The 17,312-nt window shown below is 42.0% G+C and overlaps 1 protein-coding gene across 1 annotated transcript in view; it reads right to left on the bottom strand.

The window, feature by feature from the left end:
• Positions 1-16,130, bottom strand: part of LOC122539511 (protein TBATA-like) — a 20,126-nt gene extending 3,996 nt beyond the window's left edge. Inside the window, exons 1-5 of the mRNA XM_043674454.1 lie at positions 16,012-16,130; positions 11,314-11,498; positions 9,065-9,277; positions 7,200-7,282; positions 3,155-3,316 (exon numbers count right to left, since the gene is read on the bottom strand). Coding sequence (XP_043530389.1) covers positions 3,155-3,316; positions 7,200-7,282; positions 9,065-9,277; positions 11,314-11,498; positions 16,012-16,055 — 687 coding nt within the window. The 5' untranslated portion in view covers positions 16,056-16,130. The remainder of the gene's footprint in view (positions 1-3,154; positions 3,317-7,199; positions 7,283-9,064; positions 9,278-11,313; positions 11,499-16,011) is intronic.
• Positions 16,131-17,312: the final 1,182 nt, after the last annotated feature.

Raw genomic sequence — 17,312 nt, 5'->3', positions numbered from 1 at the left:
TGGGAGGTGTTCCCACGCGTAATGGTGGTATCTATGTCCACAGTCTGAGATGTCTTGCAGCGTCCACTGTGACAGGGTTGTATGGAGTTGTCCTGAGAGCCGAGCAGCTTGCTACGAACAACGATCTGTTTGAGGTTTGGCGGTTGTTTAAAGGCAAGTAGTGGAGGTGTGGGGAAGGTTTTGATGAGGTGCTCATCCTCATTGATAATGTGTTGCAGGTCACGAAGAACATGGCGTAATTTTTCAGCCCCTGGGAAGTGCTGAACAATGAAGGGTACCCTGTCAGTTGCAGCACGTGTCTGTCTCCTGAGGAGGTCATTACGGTTCCTTGCTGTGGCACGTCGGAACTGGCGGTCGATGAGTTGAGTATCGTACCCCGTTATTGTGAGGGCATCCTTGAGTACTTCCAGGTGTCCGTTACGTTCCTCCTCATCTGAGAAGATCCGGTGTATGCGTAGGGCTTGTCCATAGGGAATGGCTGTTTTAATATGTTTTGGGTGGAAGCTGGAGAAGTGTAGCATTATGAGGTTGTCTGTGGGTTTGCGGTAGAGTGTGGTGCTGAGTGTGGTTCTAACAGATGAAAGGCTTAACAGACAATCAATTTTTCAATGTATAATTTCAGTTACGTCACACTGCAAAGTTTTGCTATTAATTCTGTGTTACGATCGAGCCCTCCACAATTACCTGATGAAGGAGCGTCGCTCCGAAAGCTAGTGTACTTCCAATTAAACCTGTTGGACTATAACCTGGTGTTGTGTGATTTTTAATCTTTTAAAATTGTAACAGTACCTGCATCCACCACTTCCTCTGGCAGTTCAATCCACACATAAACTACTCTGTGTAAAAAAGTTGCTCCTCATGATTTTTAAAAATCTTTCTCCTCTCACCTTAAAAAATGCCCTCCAATTTTGAAATCTTTCACCATAGGGCAAAGACACATGCTATTCACTTTATCTATACCCTTCATGATTTTATAGGCCTCTATAAGGTCACCCCTCAACCTTCTATGCTCCAATGAAAAAAGTCTCAGCTTATCCAGCCTCATCTTATAACTCAAACCTTCCATTCCCAGCAACATCCTGGTAAATATCTTCTGAATCCTCTCCAGCTTAATAGTATCCTTCCTATAACAGGGTGATCAGAACTGGACATAGTACTCCAGAAAAGACCTCACCAAGGTTCATATACAACCTCAACACAACGTCCCAACTCCTCTACTCAAAGATCTGAGCAATGAAGGTAAGCATGCTAAATGCATTCTTAACCACCATATCTATATGTGATGCAAACTTCAAAGAATTATGTACCTGAACCCCTAGGTCTCTCAGTTCTACAAAACTCCCCAAGGCCCTTCTTTTATTCGTATAAGTCCTGCCCTGTTTGTTTTCCCAAAATGCAATACTTCACATTCATCCAAATTAAACTCCATCTGCCACTCAAAGAACTATACAGCACAGGAACAGGCCCTTTCGCCCTCCAAGCCTGTGCCTACACATTTTTCCCTTCCGTACGAAAATAGTCTTCACTCGCAAGATCTGTATTCCTCTATTCCCTAACACATCGAGTTAGACCCCATCTATCACCCCCTGAGAAAAAGAAACAGGAAGTGACTTCACCACAGGGAATAACATCACCAATCCAAAGAAACCCAAATATATGAATAGAAAGCAGGAATTTTCAGCATTGCTTTGCCTGAGGCCCACTGAAGATGTTACCTAGTAGGGTAACGAAACGTCTGGAAATGAACCTTCCAGCTCAGCGTCCATTCCCTTTCCATTTATGTATTCATCCAGGTGTTTCTTGAATGCTGATATTATGTCTGCTTTCACCAGCTGCTCTGCCAGCACGTTCCAAGCACTCACCACCCTTTGTATGAATAACATGCATTGTACATCTCTTTTAAATTTCACGCCCCGCGTCTTGAACCTGTGCCCCCTAGTAATTGACCCTTCCACCCTGGGAAAAAGCCTCATACTTTCCACTCTATTCACAATCTTATAAACTTCTACCAGGTCATCCCTCAACCCCCTGCATTCCAGTGAATACAAATCCAGTTTATCCATCCTTTTATCGGTGTTAAAATCCCTCATACCAGGTAATATCCTGGTAAACCTTTTCTGTACCCTCTCCTCAACCCATTGACCTAAATAATCAAGATCTCTTTGTAATCTCAGATAATCTTCTTCTCTGTCCACCATATCACCAATTCTGCAAACTTACTAACCATGCCTTCTATATTCTCACCCAAATCATTTATATAAATGAGCCTGGGTTTGTTTCCTGGCAATGCATGGCTGCTCTTTCTTTGGAGTGGCAAGGTGGCTCAGTGGTTAGCACTGCTGTCTCACAGCATCAGGGACCCAGGTTCAATCCCTGCCTTGGGTGACTGACTGTGTGGAGTTTGCACATTCTCCCTGCGTCTGCGTGGGTTTCCTCCAGGTGCTCCAGTTTCCTCCCACAATCCAAAGATGTGCAGGTTAGGTGAATTGGTCATGCTAAATTGCCCATTGTCAGGGGTGAATATGAGAATGGGTCTGGGTGGGTTACTCTTCAGAGGGTCGGTATGGACTTGTTGGGCCGAAGGGCCTGTAGATAATCTAATCTGAAAAGTGGACCCAGCACCAATCTGTGGCATATTGAAGGTAACAGGCCTTCAGTCTAAAAATTCTTTTTGATAGTATAGTAACCAGTCACTTCTGCACAGGGAGGGTCTCAGCCTGGATTATGTCATCAAGTTTCAGGAGTGTTGTACTTGAATCCATAATCTTTTGACCCAGAGGCTAGAATGTAACTCACTGAAATATTGTGTTATAAAGATGCAGTTGATCGAAATTATTCTTCAGTTGTGATACATGGATATCGCTGGCTTGGCCAGCATTTATTGCCCAAATCCCTAGTTCCCCTTGAGAGGGAGGGAACTTCTTGAAATGCTGTCGTCCATGTGCTGTAGGTTGACCCACAATGACGTCAGGGAGGGAATTTCCAGATTTCAACCTAGCAAGACTGAAGGAATGGCGATAAATCAGGAATGGAGGGAAACTTGGGAGCTGGTGGTATCCCCGTATATCCACTCCCTTGTTAGCAGGTTTGGGAGGAACTGTGGGATAGCAAGCCTTAACAGATATGCTACATTACAATTCTTGCAGTTACTCACAAGAACTTCACGTTCAGCCACTGTCACAGTGGGTCTAGTGCATTCACTGGTCCCAGCATGTGAACCCAATCTTGAAGCAGGCCGGGATTTAGGTCTTATTGGAGAAGTGCACAAAATCCCCCTCTCTGCAGGAGACTGGGTTGCCCATTTTGCATTCTCCTCCTATTTAAAGAAAACACATTTTAGAAAACAGTGTATCAGCTTGAATCTGAAGGTTGCGTGGATTCAATCACAATCCAGTAATACCCTAGTTTCAGAATATTACAGAAACATTAGATTTTCTATCCCTTATTTCATCAGAAAATAAACATTCATTGACATGTTCTCCACATTGAGAGTTCCCTCTATTTATTAGTGCCATCTTTCGTGCTATGATTCGGAACATTGGAGCAGTACCAATTCCTACCATTCAATTAGTTCACGGCCAATTTGGAACCTGAAGCCTTTTATCCACATTTAATTCATACTAGTAACACCAGAACAGCAAGAGGCCATTTGCTCTATGTCTCCAATTTCATCATTCAATGTAATTATGGCAAATCGAGAATGAACTCTGTACGCTCAATTTCCCTCATACATCTTTATACTTTTTGTGACAGGAATCTATCAATCTCAGACTCACAATGAATAGCTGTACTGGCAATAAGTGTGCTTGCCCAGAAGAGAGTTTTGAACCTCTCCCACCTTTTATGTTGTTGATGTTAGTTTGTATTACCATGAGACTTGTGGCTTGGGATGTTCTCTGCACGTTGGAGAGATTACTGTCCTTGTCTCCGGTCTGTGATATTTCCCCTTCACCTACTTGCTGTCTGACTCTACAACTCTTACATTTCCAGCACTGTACAGAACCCTATTCTTTGTAAATACAGCTGTCACTGGTACAGACAATTCCATCTTTTCAACACAGTCTCTTGCACATGTTACATCATGATATATACCAAGTCATTATCATTGGGCGTGGAAACATTGGAGTCATCAACATAGTGATAGAGTTTAACAGCAGTGGAAAGAGAGCCTTATGGGACAGTCCTACCATCCCAAGAATCTGACTGGGGAACATCTACTGCACTCCCTCTATGGCATCTTTATTTTCATCAGACTCCAGACAATATTCCCTGTGCACTCTCACCAATCTTTTCCACAGTTGAAGCAAAACGTGTTTTGCTCCTATACTCTTACAATAAAGGTTAACATACCCCATTTGCCTTTCTCATTGTACCACATCTGTGTTGCCTAACTTGGCTCCAGAAATGTCTGGTTCTAATATTTGGACTATGTTCCCTCATTCAATATTCTCCAACCATTTCTCTCTCCCCTCCCTTAATAACATGAAAAGTTTGCCAGGGATTGCTCTCTTGATGCCCTTACCTAAGAAAAATAGATTTTATTCAGCTTTGTGGCATTTTTCAGGAACAGAATTCAATTTTTACACCTCAGTTTGTGTATTGTTTCAGAGAACATCTCTGGCACACCTGCACTGATCAACCCCCCCTCCCACTTGCAAGAACATGCAAGTCCTGGGCCTCCTCCATCATCAAGTCCTAACCACCCAATGGCTAGAGGAAGAATGCCTCATCTTTCACTTTGGGATCCTCCAACCACACGGGATCAATGTAGATTTCACCAGTTTCGCCATTTACCTTCCACCCACCTTATCCCAGTCCCAACCTTCCAACTCGGCACCGCCCTCTTGAACAGTCCTACCTGTTCATCCCCCTCCTATTTATGCCTCAGCCCCTTGGCCCACAAGCCTCATTCCTGATGATGGGCTTATGTCTGAAATGTTGATTCTCCTGCTTCTTGGATGCTGCCTGACCTGCTGTGCTTTTCCAGCACCCCACTCTTCAACTCTGATCTCCAGCATCTGCAGTCCTCACTTTCTCTCAGTTTGTGGAACAAAATATGCTTCCTGATTTCACTGAGCCATTTGACTCTAATTTTAATATTAGGTCCCCTTGATAACCGTTTAAGACCATAAGACATTGGAATTAGAAATTAGGCCATTCAGGCCATCAAGTCTGCTCCACCATTCAATCATGGCTGAATATTTCTCTATTAACCACATGACTAAACACACATTTAGTTCTCCCCTTAACTTTCTAAACTCATTGGTGCAGCACCCAAATTAATGCAATTGAACCTCAGGATTTAACCCTTTAGGCCCTGCCATCAATTTGGTTTCCATCGAGGCGTTGGGCAGAATCTTCCCAAGCAATAAACAATATAGACATTGGCAAGAAAGCCAGGAAAACTGCCTGGAATAGACAGTGAGGAGTTTCTAGCCATCAAGAACTTAAAGTCCCATTTTCCAAACAACCTTTGAGCAGCGAGACAAGATCATCAGTGCCTGGAGACTCCAGCTCACTCCTCCAGACCCTTCATTAGTCACCAGCATCTCAGGGCACGCGCCATGGACTGTGGGTGCACACTTGCCCTGTACAGCAGGGCCTGCAGGTCCCCACTGAGATAGCGGGGTGCCAACCATCTTCTAGAGTATCTAGGGTAAATAAAACAAACCGAACAGGGGCAGTTGCAGACTGTCAGCACTAGGTCGGGTACAAGGCTGGGCTTTAAAGATGCAGGCACCAGGAATCCCAGGAGCTCTTGAATGGGAGAATATAATGGATAGGGCACCAAAGGGGCATAGCACATGGCCAAATGAATTATAACAGCGAAACTAAATTGTTCAAATTGAAAACTAGAAACTAATGTGTGAAATGTAAAATAATTCTTAGCCTAATTTTTATTTTTTAAAAAATGTTTTGGGGAAACAATCTTACTTGCTGTTCTCAAATGAAAAGTGAATGGAACATTCCCACTTTAGGCACTTGCGTTGCCAATTATGGTGAGATTGATTCCTGGAGACTCTATCACGTGATCTCTTATCTCCCACTGCCCCGTCCCACTGTCCCTCCGCCACTAATAGTCACCCACTCCCCTGCCTTCCTACACTCAATCAGAACAAAGAGACTCTGCATTTCCTGATTAGCAATTCCCAACATCAGTCAAACAGTCCCATCTCCAATGTCCTGTCTTAATTAATAAGACCGGTCAAAGAATTCTGATTAGAAATAACTTAATCTGATGGTTTTTCTTCTGATTTGTGCCTACAACATTGCCCTGCTGATCAATCTTGGACAACCCCTGGCAGCTTGGCAACCTCTATCTGACACCTTTGGTTAAAATTACTCCTTTCATTTTTTTTCAAAATGGCTACCATAATGAGAAGCCTAAAACCGACACAGAGAAGTTGGAAGATAAACTCAGCAGGTCTGGCATCACCTGTGGAGAGAGAAACAGTGTTAATGTTTTGAGTCCAGTGTGACTCCTTTTCATGTGAAATTTGCAGAAGTTGTGGAGTTACATATCTTCTCTACTTCTAAAGTTCTCAGGTTCCAAGCCTGCTCATGTGGGAAGTATCTTGCATCCTGTAGCCTGCATTGGGATCTTGCAGGAGGTACAAAATTACCAAGTCACCGTCACGATTCCCACCCAATGTAAGCAGGGATTGGAACCCAGAGACAGGCAGGGGGCAGAAAGGGGGCACCTATAGGACTGGATAGCTGTCAATTCCACTAGGGGGGGTTGGGCACTGTTAAAGCAATGCAAAATCTGGTGGGCACCTTTAATGGGACGATCTTTTGAAAGGCTTCTAAGGTTTGATTACCTCAGTGTGGAGCAGGATTTCCCTCTACTTTTGATATGCCTGAGCCACTGCAGCTTTGTGGTTTGGTGAGAGTGACATTGACAGCAAACTCCAACGTACCCGTCAATGCCGAGCCATTGCTAGACCCCTGGCACAGCACACATGCCCCCTGTACAACTGTGTTGCCACATATTGTCCAGAACTTACAAATACCTCAATTAAAGTGCCTGTCACAACATCCTATGCCACAGGGAACCCACCCTGGGGAAAATCTCCTGGAGAAAGGAATACATTGAGCTGTGCCATCCCTCTGGCCCCATTGCTGTTCCTCATGAAGCATCCATAGATTTTATTTTACCAGCTTTACATTCATCAGATTGATGTCAGATGACCCATCACCTCTTTTGCTTCTGAAGTTTGTTCTGGAATGAATTCTACCCTCGCTGTTAGGTCCCTCAGTTCATCTCGCCAAGCTTGGGAGTCTGTACAAAACAGCAAAGGTAGTCATGGTCTCCAACTAAAGAATTAGTTTGGTCCAATTTGCACTTAAACTATTTTCAGTTTCATCTGGATTGGGTACTTACTTGACATTTAACACGTCACACATTGAAACGCAACATGCGTTAAACCAGGAAGTTTTCTATTCTATTTTATACTAACTGCTGTACATTCAATGTTTTCAATTTTCCTTAAAGCAGTTTAGAGGTGGGCACTAATTCTCAATATGCTGGATATTTATGTACTGAGTTTTATAAAATGTTTTACATTGTCAGCACTATGCTTCAGCTGTTATTAGCTTCTGTTGTGTTGCTATACTTTTTCCTCTGAGTCCATACCCAGTCTTAATCAATCAATCACAATGAGCATAGATCAATTGCCAGACTGGCATAATCGAACACAAAACAATTGAATATCATAGTAACCTTAATAATATTGTTTTTATTTTATGACTTCCTGCTATATTTGATCCTTTAAGCCCTCAATTTCATCCCACGTGTTTTAATTCAATACTTAAATGTTCAATTTTATAATTCAATTTAATAATTATAAAATTCACTCAACAATTTCTCAGTGATTAAAAAATTACCTTTACAAGTTTATTTTTAACTTTTATTTTCTGAGTGACAAGCATGGATTTTAAAATATTTTGCCATCAAAATCAAACTTGTTTAAAACTGTTTTGTTACAAACACTAAAAAGGAAACAAAGTGGAATACTGACTTTGTTCTTTACCTTGTACATTTGCCTACATTTTCGATTTTAAATTATTAATTGTGTTACTACCTTCGGTGGGTAAGAGTTTCACACTGCAATGTACCACCCTTTGCTTGAAGATATTCTTCCTAATTTCTTGCCTGACCTCAATGCCTAAACTTTGATTTGAAGGTTATATCCCTTTGTCTGAGACCTTCCCATCAGGAATACTGCTAAAAATTTGGATTTGGGCTCCACCTATGCTTCTTGCTGCCTTGGGAAAGCAGCCAACATAATCAAAGTCCCTTCCCATCCTGGTTATACTCTCTTCCACCTTCTTCCATTCAGCAGAAGATGTAAAAGTTTAAAATATATACCAACACATTCAAGATTAGCTTCTTCCCTGCTCTTGTCAGACTTCTTTCTTTCTTTATATCTGGATGTTTTTTCTCTCCTTTTTCCTCTGTTTCTTTTATTTCTGCTGTTGCATTTTAATTCTAGTTTTTGTAACCAAGTTGGCGCCGGGAATGGTGGCTTTGTATACTTTTCATTGTACCCCTGTATTCCTGTACTCGAGTACATGTGACAATAAAATCTAATTCTAATTATAATTTGAACTTCTCATATATTACAGTTGATCTTTCTCTGCACCTCTGTAGCTGCAACACTATATTCTATATTGTGTTCTATTACCCTGCTGTACCCATGTAAGAGAAAGTGAGGACTGCAGATGCTGGAGATCAGAGCTGAAAAATGTGTTGCTGGAAAAGCGCAGCAGGTCAGGCAGCATCTGAGGAGCAGAAGAATCGAAATGCCTGAAATGTCGATTCTCCTGCTCCTCGGATGCTGCCTAACCTTGTCTGGTTAGCACACAAAACCGTAGTTTTCATTGTTAGTACATGTGATAATATAAATAATGAAATAGGGTCTTGCTGGACTCTGAGGTTCTGAGTTACTGAACGAGTCCACTGGGACAGTTTCCTTCTTCCTACAGTCTGTAAGATGAGCATCTTCCACCCCCTGAATTAAACTGGAAATAAACATGTGTAAATATATCCATTAATACTTACATAATAAGCCAATGTCAGGTTGTGCTTCATCTTTACAAGGTGGTTGTGGTACTCCTGTGATGATATGTGCTGGATAAGGAGCGGTTATAGGAATATTCGCAGTGATTGGCCGCATTGGTTTGATGTACTCTTGTTTTGGTGTTGGTGGTTTGGATGGTTCTTTGCTACATGCAACAAAATCATCCACCTTACAGACAGGTGCATCATTCAGACCTGCAACACAGTCAGCGGAGTCACCTCAGTGGGTCCTGGAACTTGCATCTTAGGTGGTAATAATAGTCTGGCTGAAAAATCTATTGTAACACTAAGGACAGAGGTCAGGGTATGAAGACATGGTAGTGAAGTGATCTTACATGAATATAATACGTTTTCAGGCAGGGAAGGAACAGCTCATCTATCAAGCCCACCCTACACCACATCATGGTGAAGTATTGTGACTAGGCACCTGTACATAGAATTGTATGGACTTTCAACACAGAACCAGGTCCAACCCAATTGAGCAATGCCAGCATTTATGTTCAACATGAGCCTCAACCTACCCCTCTTCATCTCATTCTCATGGCATTGCAATTCCTCATCCACATTGATCCACTTTCACCAAATGATTCACATCAACTACTCCCTATATGAACAACCTCTACATGCTTGCTGCTCCTTGGATGAGGAATCTTATGTTTATAGCCTCTAGTTTGGACAGGTGGAAATATTTTCACTCTGTTTACCCTATCAAATCTCTTCTATATTTATTTATCTAGTTCATCTCATTTGAACTTGGCTGCATCTGAGTACTCTCGAGTTACAGGATTCCACTGTAGTCAATGATCGACATCACCGAACCAGAGTATATTAATCATAAAGGATCTTGGTCGATGAGCTGACACTAATGGAAGGACACTGGAGATCCATCTAACTAACACTGAGGGCGCAATCTGCCCCTTCCACGGGGTCAATGTGAAGAGGAAATGGTTGAGTGAATTAGCCCTGGATAGAATCTCACTCGCTTTTCAGTGGGATGCATTGTTACCAGGGTGGATGAGGAATTGTAATGACAAATGCATTAGTTACCAGATAATACTCCCAGGCCTACACTGAGAGAATGTATCAGTGACAGTTGGATCCTCCTAACAGACATGAAAGAACTGTAATATCATAGATTCACAGAATATCTGCAGCACAGAAGGAAACTATTCAGCACACTGTTCTGCACTGACTCCATACAAATGCAACTCATCTAGGCCCACTCACCTACATCCTCACTCTGGCCCTGAAATTTCTTTTCTATTCAGAAAATTATGGAATTTCCTTTGTAAATGCATAACTGAAATGTGCTTCCTCCACATTTTCAGGCAATGCATTTGCAAAATCTAACCACTCACATTGTAAAAACCGTTCCTTTTCCTCCAGTTTCTTCATTCATCGGCAATTTCTTTATGCATTCACTGGATGGCGTTACTGCCGGCTAATTGCTCAGAGGGCAGTTAGTGGTCAACCACTTTGCTATGGGTCTGGAGTCACATGTAGACCAGACTGGGTAAGGATAGCAGTTTCTAAAGGGCATTAGTGACCAGGTGGCTTTTTCCAACAATCAACAATAGTTTTATAGTCATTATTAGTCACTTAATTCCAGACTTTTATTAAATTTGAGTTCAAATTCAAATTCCAAAACATGCCATGGTGGGATTTGGACCCAGGGCCTCAGAAAATGAGTTGGCCTATATGACTAATAGTCTAGTCATATTAACCCACTAGATTACCACCTCCCCCAGTCAAATCAATGTCTTCTGGTTATCAACCCTTCCACCAATGGGAACAATTTCTCCCTACTGTTTCTATCTTGATTCCTACTGATTTTGAACACCACTCTCCATTCACTTTTCCAGGTCTTTTCTCTAAGAATGAAAGAATCCATTGCATAGAACCGTACAGCACAGTGAGATCCCATTTGACTTAGCATGCTTTGAAAACCAGTCTCAGTCCTTCTCGCTCTTTCCCGAATACCTTGACCGTTTTCTCCTCTTTAAGAATTTAACCAATTCCCCCTTTTGAAAGTTACAATCAAAGCTGCTTCCACTAGCCTTTCAGGCAGCAAGTCCCAGATCCCCAACTCCAGTGTGATGGTGTAATTAATCGCATTAAATCAGTGCCCACTGATTAGTGATCCCCACACAGTTTCTTGCTATCTACTCTATTGAAAACGTTTGACAATTTAGAATCACTGTATTAGAACAGGTATCTGCATAACTGCTTACCTCTAATATGATACACCCTTTTGGGATGAGGGTTGTTCCGGCTGTAAAAGAAATGGTCAGCGGGAATAGCCTGTTTACAGTTGTTATTTCCAGGATGAGGTATGTTATTTCCGAGGGAGTAATGAGGTGCTTGCCATGCTCTATTTCGGGCTGTTGGTGATTCATTTCTCAATGCATTGTCAGAACTAATGGGAAAACAAGATTTACAACAAACAGTGATTCAAACACCATACTGTAGTATCATAGAGTCATAGAAATGTACAGCACATAAACAGACCCTTTGGCGCAACTCTCCATGCCAACCAAATTAATCATGTCCCATTTGCCAGCACTTAGCCCATATCCCTCTAAACCCTTCCTATTCATATACTGAGAGTAACAGAGAGAATGGAACTCTTGTTGATTTTTAAAACAAAAATCTGATTCAGTAGAATCATATTATTTACATGGTATGGAAATTGGCCTTCCAGCCCAATTCGCCCATGCTAGTCAGATTTCCTAAAATAAACTAGTCTCAAGCCTTCCTATTCATATACCCATCCAGATGCCTTTAAAATGTTGTATTTGTACCAGCTTCCACTACTTCCTCTGGCAGGTCATTTCATACATACACCACCCTCTGCGTTAAAAAGTTGCTCCTCAGGTCCTTTCTAAATTTTTCCCCTCTCACCCTAAACCTATGCCCTCTAGTTTCAGACTTCCTCACCCCAGGGAAATTAACTTGACTATTCACAGCAAGCTCCCAAAAACAGTAAACTAATGACCAGATAAAGTCTCATCAGAAAGCTGGCATTTCTGTGAGTTCAGAAATTCTGGTATTCTGATGCAAGTATCAGTCTAGCTTATGTGCTCAAGTCTCTGAAATGAGATTTACCCTTTGGTTCACAGGAGAGAGTGCAACCCCAGAGATCCTATGACCTTGATTTTTTACCTTCAGTAACATCATAGCATTCAGCCTTTCCTGATGAAGGGCTCTTGCCCGAAACATCGACTCTCCTGCTCCTCAGATGCTGCCTGACCTGCTGTCCTTTTCCACTCTCGACTCTGGTCTCCAGCATCTGCAGTCCTCACATTATCTATTCAGCCTTTCCAGCCTGCTCTGCCATTCAATTAGATCATTGCTGATCACTAGCACAATGCCACTAACTAGTATTCGAAAAGCATCATTCTCCTCCCTCTTGAATTGTGAAAACATATATAGGTCTCCCATTGTTAGTGGGATATGGGCATCACCACTTTGGCCAACATTTATTGCCTAACCCTGATGGCTCAGAGGGCAGTTAAGAGTTAACCACATTGCTGTGGGTCTGGAGTCACATGTAGGCCAGACTGGGGAAGAGTGGTAGATTTTCTTCTGGAAAGGACATTAATGAAAGAGACAGGTTTTTACAATAATTGACACTTGTGGTTACGCATTCACTATTAGACCTGCATTTTTTTACCTGAATTCAAGCTTCACCATCTGTCCTGGTGGGATTTGAATCCATGTTCCCAGCTCATTAACCTGGAGCGTCAGGTTACTAGTCCAGCAAAGTTACTAATGTCACTGCTGAAATGACTAATTTTATTGGGAAAATAGCCTTGTAACAGTCCATTTTTTCCCCTTTTTAAAAAATGTGATCATTATTCCACCTGGTCTCAAACTTCTATTACATTCTCATTCTAGAATAGAACATAGAACATTACAGCTCAGTGCAGGCCCTTTGGCCCTCGATGTTGTACCGATCTGTGAAATCAATCTAAAGCCTATCTAACCTACACTATTCCATTATCATCCATATGTTTATCCAATGACCATTTAAATGCCCTTAAAGTTGGCGAGTCTATTGCACGCCCTTACTACTCTAAGTAAAGCAGCTACCTCTGACATCTGTCCTATATCTATTACCCAGGAGAAAGTGAGGACTGCAGATGCTGGAGATCAGAGTCGAAGAGTGTGTTGCTGGGAAAGCACAGCAGATCAGGCAGCATCCAAGGAGCATGAAAATCAACATTTCAGGCATAAGCCCTTCTTCAAGAATGAGGCCTTCATCAGGAATGACCGAAATGTCGAATCTTCTGCTCCTAAGATGTTGCCTGACCAGCTGTGTTTTTTCAGTACCACACTCTTTAACCCTATATCTATCACCCCTCAATTTAAAGCTGTGTCCCCTCATGCTAGCCATCACCATCTGAGGGAAAAGACTCTCTCTGTCCACCTTACCTAATCCTTGTACGTCTCTATTAAGTCACCTCTCAACCTTCTTCTCTCTAACGAAAACAGCCTCAAGTTCCTCAGCCTTTCCTCATAGGACCTTCCCTCCATACCAGCAACATCCTGGTAAATCTCCTCTGCACTCTTTCTAATGCTTCCACATCCTTCCTATAGTGCGGTGACCAGAATTGTACTCCAAGTGTGGCCGTACCAGAGTTTTGTATAGCTGCAACATGACCTCATGGACTCCGAAACTCAATCCCTCTACCAATAATGCTAACACAACATAACTAAAAATCACACAACACCAGGTTGTTAAGAAGGCATACAGTGTGTTATGATTTGCAGATGCCGGTGTTGGACTGGGTATACAAAGTTAAAAATCACACAAGCACACTAGCTTTCCAATTAAACCTGTTGGACTATAGCCTGGTGTTGTGTGACTTTTAACTTTGTACATCCCAGTCCAACACCGGCATCTCCAAATCATAACACACCATATGCCTTCTTAACAACCCCATGAACCTGGGTGGCAACTTTCAGGGATCTATGCATATAGACACTGAGATCTCTCTGCTCATCCACATTACCAAGAATCTTACCAAGTTAAAAATCACAGGTGTGTGTGTGTAGGAGTGCCTGTGTGTGTGTGTAGTGCAATGATGGTCACCTGTAGTGTGACATGAACCCAAGGTCCCAGTTGAGGCCCTCCCTATGGGTACCAAACTTAGCTATCAGCCTCTGCTTGGCCACTTTTCGGTGCTGCCTGTCTTGAAGTCCGCCTTGGAGGATGGTCACCCGAAGGTCCGAGGTCGAATGTCCCCAACCGCTGAAGTGTTCTCTAACTGTGAGGGAACACTCCTGTCGGTTGATTGTTGTGCAGTGCCCACACAATGGTTCTGTACCCATTGCACTACACACACACACACAGACAGGCACACACACACACACACAGGCACTCCTTTACACATACACACACGCACTCCTACACACACACACAAATCCACATGCACACATATACATATATGTTTATGGGGTGAATTTGTACTTGCAGAGTTGCATTGTACTTTGCTCAAAAACAGCATGAATCCATGTAAGATTCTGTTAATTCATTTCTTAGATTAGAATCAGTCTAAACATTATGGCATAGACAGCAGCACACAGGAGGCTAAAACCTTCAACACATTTGACATCAATTGTTAAAGTTCACCCAAGAATGTAACTTTTTAAAAAAAGGTTTTGCGATTTACATATGAAAGCAGTGAAACCAACATGGTCATTCTAACAGATGACAGCCTTAACAAACAATCAAGGTATTTTTCAATGTATAATTTCAGTTACATCACACTGTAAACTTTTGCTATGAATTCTGTGTCTTACAATTGTGTCCTCCACAACCACCTGATGAAGGAGCAGCGCTCCGAAAAATAATGCTTCCAATTAAACCTGTTGGACCACAACCTGGTGTGTTGTGATTTTTAACTTTGTACACCCCAGTCCAACACCGGCATCTCCAAATCAAGAATCTTACCATTAGCCCAGTACTCTTTATTCTTGTTGCTCCTTCCAAAGTGGATCACCTCACACTTTTCTTCATTAAACTCCATTTGCACCCTCTCAGCCCAGCTCTGCAGCTTATCTATGTCGCTCTGTAACCTGAACATCCTTCTGCACTGTCCACAACTTCACCAACCTTAGTGTCATCCACAAATTTACTAACCCATCCTTCTACGCCCTCATCCAGGTCATTTGTAAAAATGACGAACAGCAGTGGCCCCAAAACTGATCCTTGCGGTACACTACTAGTAACAGAACTCCAGGATGAAAATTTCCCATCAGCCACCACTCTCTGTCTTCTTACAACTAGCCAATTTCTGATCCAAACCGCTAAATCACCCTCAATCCCATGCCTCCGTATTTTCTGCAATAGCCTACCATAGGGAACCTTATCAAACACTTTACTGTAATTCTTAAAAAGATTTTGACAGATGGTGTGCTGTGAATTTTAAATTAATAGTGACATATAATTACCCCACAGAAACTTGTTTGGACATAGATGGTAATCTAATAATGGACTCACAATATTTTATTAATTTTACAAGAATTAGAATTATTGATTACAAAAGGCTAGGGCTCTTTTCTCCCAGAAAGTGGCCTATTAGAGGCCTTTAAGATTAGACAGTAGCTCAATGGGACAGATATTCCCACTGTGGGAATCTAGAGACCATAAATATAGATTATGACAAATAAATCCATTAGGAAATTCTTTACTAAGAACGTGGTTCTGGCTATCATAGGGAGTGGTTGAGACAAATAGCAAAGATGTATTTAATGGAAATCTCTTAAACATGCATAGAAGAAAGAAACAGAAGGAAAAATTGATAGGATAAGATGATGAGAGGTGAGACAGGTTGCATGTGGAGCATAAGTACCAGTCAGTTATTGTTCTCCAAGTTCCATTTAATATTACAAAAGATAGTTGTCAATAAAAAAGCTGAACTTACATATATCTGTGACTCCCCTCTTGGGGATCTGTTGGTGGCATCATTACAGCCTTACATATGATTCACACCACTGTGGAAGTAAGGGTATAGGGAAACATATGATGAATCCACAGCCAATTGTGAACATGCAACCAATTGCCTATTCAGGAACCTGCAGTGTATTGAACCAAACAAATGTTTTGTGTTAATCCACATGCAATCAAACAAATTTCAAACTGCAAAACATCATCTAAATGTACCTCACACTCTACTGTCTCAATCTTAATTGCCAAAAGTAAAACAGTCAGGTAATGAACATTTGGACAGTATCCAAGTATCTGAGTGTCATTTTGCATTAATATCTGTAGTGGGGGTTGGTTAGCTCAGGTGGTTGAATGGCTCGCTTGCAATGCCAAGTAACACCAACAGTGTGGGTTCAATTCCTGCACTGGCTGAGATTACTGTGAAGGACTCAGAATGTTAGGAACATGGCATCAATTTCCAAGGAGGGTGTCTGTAAACAGGTACTGTGAAGGACTCAGAATGTCTTAAACTATAATCAACAAGGACTTTTGCAGTGTCAAATTGGGATGTAACAAACGCATTAGAAATAGGAGTAAGTCATTCAGCCCCTCCATCCTGCTATTCTATCAGATTGTGGCTGACTGGGTCCAAGCCTCAACTCCTCTTTCATGCTATCTCCTCATAATCCTCAAATCCTCAATATTTCAAAAGTCTATCTACTTCTTTAAATATTTTAAGTGCTCAAGCCTCCACAACTCTCAAGGGTAGAGAATTCCAGACATCCCTAAGACCATAATATAGAGGAGCAGAATGAATTCATTTGGCCCATCAAGTTTGCTTCGCCATTCAATCATAGCTGATTTGTTTCTCAATCCCATTCTCCTGCCTTCTTCTTGTAACCTTTGACCCCTTTAAACAACCTGTTTATCTCTGTCTTAAATGCCTTCAATAACTTGGCCTCCACAGCCCTCTGCATAATGAGTTCCACAGATTCATCACCTCCTGGCTGAAGAAATTCCTCCTCAATTTCAGTTCTAAGGGGTCATCCTTACTCTGAGGCTGTGCCTTCAGTTCCTAGTTTGTGCTACTGGTGGAAACATCTTCTCCACTTCCACTATATCCAGGCCTCTCAGCATTCTCTAAGTTTCAATCAGATGCCTCCCTCATCCTACTATACGTCATTCAGTACAGACCCAGAGTCATCAACCACTCCCAATTTGACAAGCCCTTCATCTCTGAGATCATTCTTGTCAATCTCTCCCGGACACCCTTCAACATCAGCACATCCTTCCTTCGAT

This window comes from Chiloscyllium plagiosum, chromosome 32 (assembly GCF_004010195.1).
Source record: "Chiloscyllium plagiosum isolate BGI_BamShark_2017 chromosome 32, ASM401019v2, whole genome shotgun sequence".
NCBI lineage: Eukaryota > Metazoa > Chordata > Chondrichthyes > Orectolobiformes > Hemiscylliidae > Chiloscyllium > Chiloscyllium plagiosum.
This window is presented reverse-complemented; position numbering and strand designations above follow the sequence as displayed.